The following is an 8532-nucleotide window of genomic DNA, read 5'->3' on the forward strand; positions in this document are numbered from 1 at the left end:
CGGATCATGACGTTTTTCTGGCGTTTAACTCCAGACAGCAGCATGTACTTGGCGTTCAACGCCAAGTTACGTCGTCAATTTCCAAATAAAGTATGGACTATTATATATTGCTGGAAAGCTCTGGATGTCTACTTTCCAACGCCGTTGAGAGCGCGCCAATTGGAGTTCTTTAGCTCCAGAAAATCCATTTCGAATGCAGGGAGGTCAGATTCCAACAGCATCAGCAGTCCTTTTGTCAGCCTTTTTCAGAGTTTTGCTCAAGTCCCTCAATTTCAGCCAGAATTTACCTGAAATCACAGAAAAACACACAAACTCATAGTAAAGTCTAGAAATGTGAATTTAACATAAAAACTAATGAAAACATCCCTAAAAGTAGCTCAAACTTATTAAAAACTATATAAAAACAATGCCAAAAAGCGTATAAATTATCCGCTCATCAAGATGGCTGTGCTTTTCACTTCCCATTTCTTAGTAAGACTTCTCAGAATCTTTCTTACCAAGGTTTCTTTGGAGTAGCTTCTTCCCATGGCGTCCAGATTGTTGATTATTATCGAGAACCTTTCGAACATTTGATCGATGCTCTCATCTTCCTTCATACTGAACATTTCATACTCCTTCATCAGCATGTCAATTCTGGTCTCCCTTACTTGCTTAGTGCCTTCATGAGTGAGTCTGAGCTTATCCCAGATTTCTTTCGCTGTTTTACACCTTGACACTTTTCTGAATTCTTCAAAGCTGATCGCACAGTGCATCAGATTGATTGCCTTAGCATTGAGTTCAACCTTCTTCTTTTCTTCATCTGTCCATTTCATTCGTTGTCTTCTTTAGCCATAACTTCTCCATCAGCGTTCTGTTTGGTGGGGACGTCTGGTCCGTTGAGGATGATTTTCCAGATGTTGTAGTCGATTGACTGCACAAAGATTCTCATTCTCTCTTTCTAGTAAGAGTAGTTGCTGCCATTGAAATAGGGAGGTCTATTATTAGACTGTCCTTCAATGAGAGTGAAAGCCATGATGTTGGGATTCATGTTGTTGGCCATGGATCTTTACTCCAAGCTGTGAAGCTTGCCTTCTTGAGACCTTGCTCTGGATACCAATTGATGGTTCTATGTGAACTTGAGAAGGGGGGGTTGAATCAAGTTGGTTAAAAGCTCAAATTTTCTTGTTCTGTTTTTGCTGTTGCTTGAGTTGCAGGAGATTATTTGAAATAGTCTCATACGCAGAACATTTAAAGAAGAGAGAAGAAGAGAAAGGGGCCAGCATGTATCCTGGTTCGGATTCCTAGTGCCATGAATCCTACATCCAGTCTCCACCACAAACCATGGTGGAATTTCACTATAATTCTCAGATTACATTCACCAATACTATTGAATTAATTCCTAATCCAACTAGTATCTACCCCTAAGCTTTATACACCAAAGCTTAGCAACCCCAAAGTGCTATCCCAACTTGGAAGGGGAATCTACACAGATTCAATTCTCACCAAGTGCTAACCCAACTTGGCAAGGGGAACTAATCCTAGTTCATTTACCCAAATTACATCAGAAAAATAGTGGCTATTTTGCATCACTCTTGCCTTTTCTCTCTTGGCTTTTGATCCTCACATATTTGCCTTTTCTCAAAACAGAAAATAACGCAAGACAGCCATAACAAAAAATCAGAATTAAGCTTGAGTAGAAGAAAGAGATTCCAGCTCTATGTTAGAGAAGGTGCTCTGAATATGTGTGTGCTCTCTTTCTTGACTTGAAAAGATGGAATGAAGCTTCTTATATATCTTCAACATTTCCTTCATTTTTGCCTCTTCCATTTCCTTGTACCAGCTGCATGTTGGAGCTGTCTCAGCTGGCATGCAGTCCTTTCTTCATTATGCTCCACTTTCCCTGCTGTCCGAGGAGCTCCACCACTACCTTTGCTGTCCTTGGAGTTTCTTTCTTCCTTGTCATGCTCTTCTTTTGCATCCTGCTCCATTTCCTTGCTGCTGCTTCTGCTGCTGTGTGCTCTTGCTCGTTGGTGTTTTGCTCAACCACGATCCTTAGCAGTGCTCAGTTAATGTCCTTGAGTTAGTGGTTGTTCCCTTGTGTCCTTGGAGTGTTGTTTACTCCAATTTCTTCCAGCTGTCCTTAATGTTGACAGATGTCCTTGTCTTTCTTTTCTTTTTGCCAAATGTATACCCTTTTATTATTGCTGAACGGTGCAATGAGCTTTGGCTCTTTTGCAATGCTGAGGCACTAGCTGGTCTTGGACTGAATTGGTGTGGACTTGGTCATATGGGCCTGCTACAATAAAGCACACATTAAACAATATTGGGCTTTTACCCCAAAACAATGTTTGTCATCATAATATAACCCAAAATCAAACTAGGCTCAACAACACTAAAAATGTCTTTTTTTTAAAGACGTTTACATGTGTCATGATATTATTGGACATCTTTATTAAACCGGTTAATAATTTATTTTTAAATAAACTAGAACAAAATCGGTTTATTATAGCAACAATAATAAACCCAATTGTCCGCACTATAATTATTAGACCCGATTTGATCCGACTAATTTACGCAATCCAAATTGAATCATGTTTAATTTTTTTGATAAAAAGACAAATATATCCCTGATTTTTGTTTAAAAAAACCCATGATCTAGTGGATTATGTAAATCGATCGGTTCGACCGGATCTGATAACAATTAGGTTTATTGCTATTGTTATAAAAAAATTGCTTTTATTCTAGTTTATTAAGAAATTTAAAAATAACTGATTCATTAATACGTCCAATAATAATCCGACATAAAAGTATCTTTACAAAAATATGTTTTATGCATTTTTATGGAAGTATCCTCCATAAAGATTAATAGCTACTAACTAACTAATGGTCAAAACCAATAAATTTGGACGGTTCTCTAGTATTTCTCAAAATAAAATTTTAAACTTGTAATCACTTTCAAAAAAAATATAATTTTAAATTTTTAAAAATAGAATTTTAAATTTCATCAACTTCTCTATGTGTTGTATGTGGTCGACCTACATCAAAATATTCCAAATTTAAAAAAAATATATCAAAAAATTTAACAAAAAAATCCCAATTTAATTAATAAATATATATATATAATATGTGGTGGCTAAGTTAATGGTGACTATAGGTGATTATAAATTGACTAACAAATAAAAGAGTGATATTTAAAAAAGTGGATTAAAATTTCAGTTACGTTCAAATCATGTTTATGACTAATTGAGGGAATATATTTCATCTAAATACATGGATAAGACAAATTTCATGTCAGAGCTAACAGAAAGCTGGAAGAGCTAACCAATACTTAGGCTTTATGAGTTTGTTTATATGAGTGGGCCAGATACTATATGACTTGTAAGAATCTTAGGCCAATTACTTCCTTTCCTTCACTTGGTTTAAAGACTTGTTTTTGTTTTTGATAGAAGAATTTTAGATGGTAGCAATCATATGTATCCTTGGGCTATGATTGTGTGTACGTATAGACTTGAGCATTTGCTTCTTGGGTCAATTTTAATTCAATTTAATTTTTGCACACTAAACAAAACTAATTACACAACCAATTGAATAATAGTCTAATAATGTTTAGTCATTATCTTAATCATAGTTTAGTTTTCTAAACTCAACAATCTCTCCCTTGATGACAAACATTATTGAATAAATTAAAATTGAATGAGAGGAGTTTTTAGAAATTTTTCTTTGATGTTTTCTTTAGTTTGAAGCTCCCCCTTTCTTTTGATCTCCAAACCCTCCAAGAATGTTTGCTTTTCATATCCTGATACCAACAAGCTTTACACTGAAATAATGTCAAACTTCCAATAATTTTCAAACAATTTTGTATCTTAAGGAACATGTTCGATCATATGTTAAAGTTTGCAAGGCTATTATCAATTCTCAAATATCATCAGCCATCCTTAAAACAAGCATAAATAAGAGCTAATCCAAATATTAATAACATATGCTAAGCTATAAACAATATTCACAACCAGATCAAACTGCAGATTTTTAAACACAAATTCAAATTATAAACAGTAGGTTTAAACATCATCATCATAGATCAAGATAGAAACAGATAACAGCCTTTCAATTCATTTTTCTTTCTCTCTCTTTTGTCATTAAGGAGGGACACCTACATGGAAAGATAAAAGTGTAAAAATTAAGTTACAGTCATTCAACAGAGTTCAACAACTAAAATTTAGAAATAGAACAAAAAGTAATGATAAACCAATGTTTTAGAAACTGTTTTTCAGTAGCAACATCATGGAACAGCCTTAATAAAAAACTCAGATACCAAAAGCTATAATAAGTATAAGCAATATTCACAATCAGTGTAATATGCATAATCATAGCTGCGTGAAATAATGGTTTAAAACAAAGAAAATTTGCAGCCAGTCTCAAGCATCATAAGTTCAATAGTTTCAATATAACTGTTTTAATTTATTTTCACATAATACTTACTCTCCTTTTTGTTATCAAGGAGGGTAAACCTATATAGAAAATAGTTCAATATGAAATCCACAAGTGCAAAACAAGTAATAGTATTAGTGTCAACAAAAATTGTAAGAAAATGTATAATCAAAAAATAGATTTTAAGAAAATAGTAGCATCAAACTAGGTTAGATATCAGATCCCTCATCTTCAATCGGTTGCAAGAGGATCTTCTTCTTCTTCTTCCAAAACTGTGTCTTGACTGTCTTTGTGCCCTTTTTCTTAGATTACTTTACTGCACCACTACCCTTAAGATATAAAATTCTGTCATTTTGGATCTCATTTCTCAGATTAACACTAAAATACTCAAAGATGCAAGTTTAAAATATTCCATATGTGAGAGAAAGTGGGAGTAATGGAGAAGATGAGAAGTTATCATAATAATTTCTTTAAATGCTTTGAAGTTCTTTGAAAACATAAGATGAAATAAATGAAACTGTGATTCAAAAAATTTTGAATTTAAAATTAGTGCAAGCATTTTTGAACTGACAAGTCAAATAAAGGCCTTTTTTAAAAAAATGAAACTGATTTGACTTGAATAAAAATCCGAAAAGAAAATACTCTTTCAAAGTGAATGAAAAAAAACAAGATCAACTTCACAAAACAGAATTTCTTTTTTTTGGGTTCAATAGTGGCTTTTAAGGAAACACAAGAGACCACTAAGAATTTTGTCTTATCCCAGATTAATCAATTTAACCAACACTCAGTCTGAACTTTATGGAATCTAGAGGGAGTCATCATCTGTCTAGTTTTATCTCCCTGTGACCTGAGAGACAGAAAAAACTAGAAAACTCTTTAAGCACATTTAGTTCAAAAACTCAGTATCAACAATCTCTAGAGTAATTCTCAATTTACAAAATCTATCTTCACATAAAAGTTTTGTGAAAATATCAGCTAATTGATCCTCAGATTTCACAAATTGTATGTCAATTATTCTCTATTGTACATGTTCTCTCATAGAATGAAACCTTACTTTAATGTGCTTAGTTCTTGAGTGTAAAATAGGATTTTTAGAAATATTTGTTGCACTACAATTATCACAAAATAAAGGGATATTATTGACTTGCAATTTGTAATCTGCAAGTTGTGTTTTAAGCCAAATTAATCAACAAGAGGAAGCTACGATATATTCGGCCTCGGCCGTTGATAGAGCAACAGTAGCTTGCTTCTTACTTAACCACACATTCAAGGATTGTCCACGAAAGTAACAAATCTCTGAAGTGCTTCTTCTATCCACACGATCTCTAGCAAAACATGCATCACAATACCCAACTACCCAGAATTCATCAGTTTTAGGATACCAAAGACCAAAATCGGTAGTGCCATTAATGTATCTAATGATTATTTTTCAGCAGAAAGATGTGATTCTTTGGGTTGTGACTTGTGATTGAAATCTAGAACACACACCCGTATTATGAACAATATTCGGTCTAGAGGAGGATAAATATATGAGAGATCCTATCATTTTTCTATACCTTATTTTATCAGCATCTTTTCCTTTTTCATCCTTTTCAAGTTTGGAATTTGGATGCATAGGTGTACTCATTGGTTTGAAATTTTCTAAACCAATTTTTTTACCAACTTCTTGGCATATTTACCTTGGTGTATAATTTTTTTGATTTGGAGTTCTAGAAAAAATGTGAGTTCTCTCATCATACTCATATCAAACTAATTAGTAATTAATTTTCCAAATTCATCATACAAGACTTCATGTAACGATCCAAATACAATGTCATCCACATAAACTTGAACAAGTATGAAATGATCATTAGATTCTTTAACGAAAAGAGTAGTATTCGTAGTATCCCTTTGAAAGTCATTTTTCAACAAGAAAGAGCTAAGTCTTTCATACCAAGCTCTTGGAGCTTGTCACAAACCATAAAAAGCTTTAGAAAGTTTAAAAACATAGTTTGAAAAATCTTTATTTTTTAAAACCGGGGGATTAAGCTACGTATACTTCTCTATCAATAAAGCCATTTAAAAAGACACATTTAACATCCATTTGAAAGAGTTTGAATCTTTTATGGGCAGCATAGGCAAGTAATAATCTTATTGCTTCCATTCTAGCTACCGGAGCAAATGACTCATCAAAGTCAATTCTCTCCTCTTGATTATACCCTTGAGCTACTAATCTAGCTTTCTTTCTAACAACACTAATATCCTCACCCAATTTATTTCTAAAGATCCATTTGGTATTTGTTACCTTCTTACCATTCGAATAAGGAACTAGAGACCAAATCTCATTTTTCTCAAATTGGACTAACTCTTCCTCCATTGCCTTTATCCAAGAGGGATCTTCAAGTATTTCCTTTATATTTTAGGATTTCACTTGTGATGTAAGAGCAAAGTTATTGAGTTCAGCTCTCTTTCTACTTGAGAATCTTGTGGTAACTCCATGAGAGGGATCTCCAATGATGAATTCATGTGAATAGTTATTCAAGAACTTCCATTCTCTTGGCTTTGGTGAGGTGATCTCAGGTTGAGTATGAACAGGATCAGTTTCATTGAGATTTTCAGAAATTTATGTATTAGGAGGAGACAAAATAGAATCATCTTCTAGATTCTAGTCTACAGTATCGTGAACAGCATCTTCCATTATAGGTTTAAGTTTGTCTTTTCTTTGAATTCTATCTGAATTTTGTGCAATCTCGGTTCCTGCATCAATTTTCTCAATAACACTTGAAAATAGAGTTAGAATCACAAAAAGTGACATGTATAGACTCCTCAATTATTCTATGTTCCTTGGTGTAAACTCTATAAGTTTTACTAGTGGTTGAATATCTAACAAAGACACCTTCATAAAATTTTTGGATCAAATTTTTCAAGATTATCTTTAGTGTTTAACACAAAATATTTGCATCCAAAAATATGAAAGTACTTAAGATTGGGTGGTACTCCTTTCCAAAGCTCATATGGTATTTTTTAAAAAAAAATTTTAAAGATAGTTTGATTCAAAATATAGCTTCAGCCCGAATAAATTTTTGAATTTTATTTTCACAAAGCATAACCCTAGTCATTTCTTGAAGGCTTCTATCTCTCCTTTCAACAATTCCATTTTATTGAGGTGTTCTAAGACATAAAAAATTATGTAAAATACCAAATTCATCACAAAATATTTCAAAATCTTGGTTTTTAAATTCTTTTCCATGATCACTTCTAATGGAGACTATTTTCAAATCTTTTTCATTTTGAATATTTTCGCATAGAGTTGAAAAATCAAAAAAGGCATCATTCTTATGAGCTAAGAAAAGAATCCATCCAAACTTAATATAGTTATCAAACACCACTAAGCCATAGTGCTTACCACCAAGACTTTGAATCCTTGTAGGACCAAAAAAATTAATATGTATCATTTTTAATGGTCTTTTAGTTGAGATGTCATCCTTGGATTTGAAAGAATTTTAGTTTGTTTACCCAATTGACATGCATCACAAGTGATGTCTTTGTCAAAATTTATTTTAGAAAGACCTCTAACCAAATTCTTTTTCTCAAGCTTAGAAATTTGAAACATACTTGCATGTCCCAATTTTTTGTGCCATAACCATTTTTCAAATTCTATGAAAGTAAAACAAGCTACATTTTGTTCTTTTAGTTCCTCTAAGGTTAGTCCATACACATTATTGCATCTTTTAGTTTCAAACAATATTTCTCCGATTTTTTTTACATACTACCAACCATTCCAATTTCTTAAAAATAACCAAATGACATAAATCACACAATTGGCAAATGCCTAGAAGATGGTGTTTCAACCTATCAACTCAAAATATAGTATCAATGAAAGTTGAGAAACTCTTACCAACCTTACCTAAGGCCACGATTTTTTTTACTATTGTCACCGAAAGTTACAAAATCTCTATCGTATTTATCAAGTTTGATAAAGAAAGTGGACTATTCGGTCATGTGCCTAGAGCATCCACTATTCAAGTATCACATGTCTTTCTTCTTCTTGGATGCTAGACAAAACTGCACAAAGTTTTTAAGTAACCTTAGATATCCAAACTAATTTGAATCCTTTGAAATTAATCCTTCTTGGTTGTCCAAGTG

General features: G+C 32.9%; 1 protein-coding gene across 1 annotated transcript; it reads right to left on the reverse strand.

Moving 5' to 3' along the window:
• Positions 1 to 425: 425 nt before the first annotated feature.
• On the reverse strand, positions 426 to 812 carry LOC107483201 (uncharacterized). Its single transcript, XM_016103821.1, has one exon. The coding sequence runs from the start codon at positions 810 to 812 to the stop codon at positions 426 to 428; it is 387 nt and encodes a 128-aa protein (XP_015959307.1).
• Positions 813 to 8532: the final 7720 nt, after the last annotated feature.

The sequence above is a fragment of the Arachis duranensis genome, chromosome 4, assembly GCF_000817695.3.
Source record: "Arachis duranensis cultivar V14167 chromosome 4, aradu.V14167.gnm2.J7QH, whole genome shotgun sequence".
Classification (NCBI taxonomy): domain Eukaryota; kingdom Viridiplantae; phylum Streptophyta; class Magnoliopsida; order Fabales; family Fabaceae; genus Arachis; species Arachis duranensis.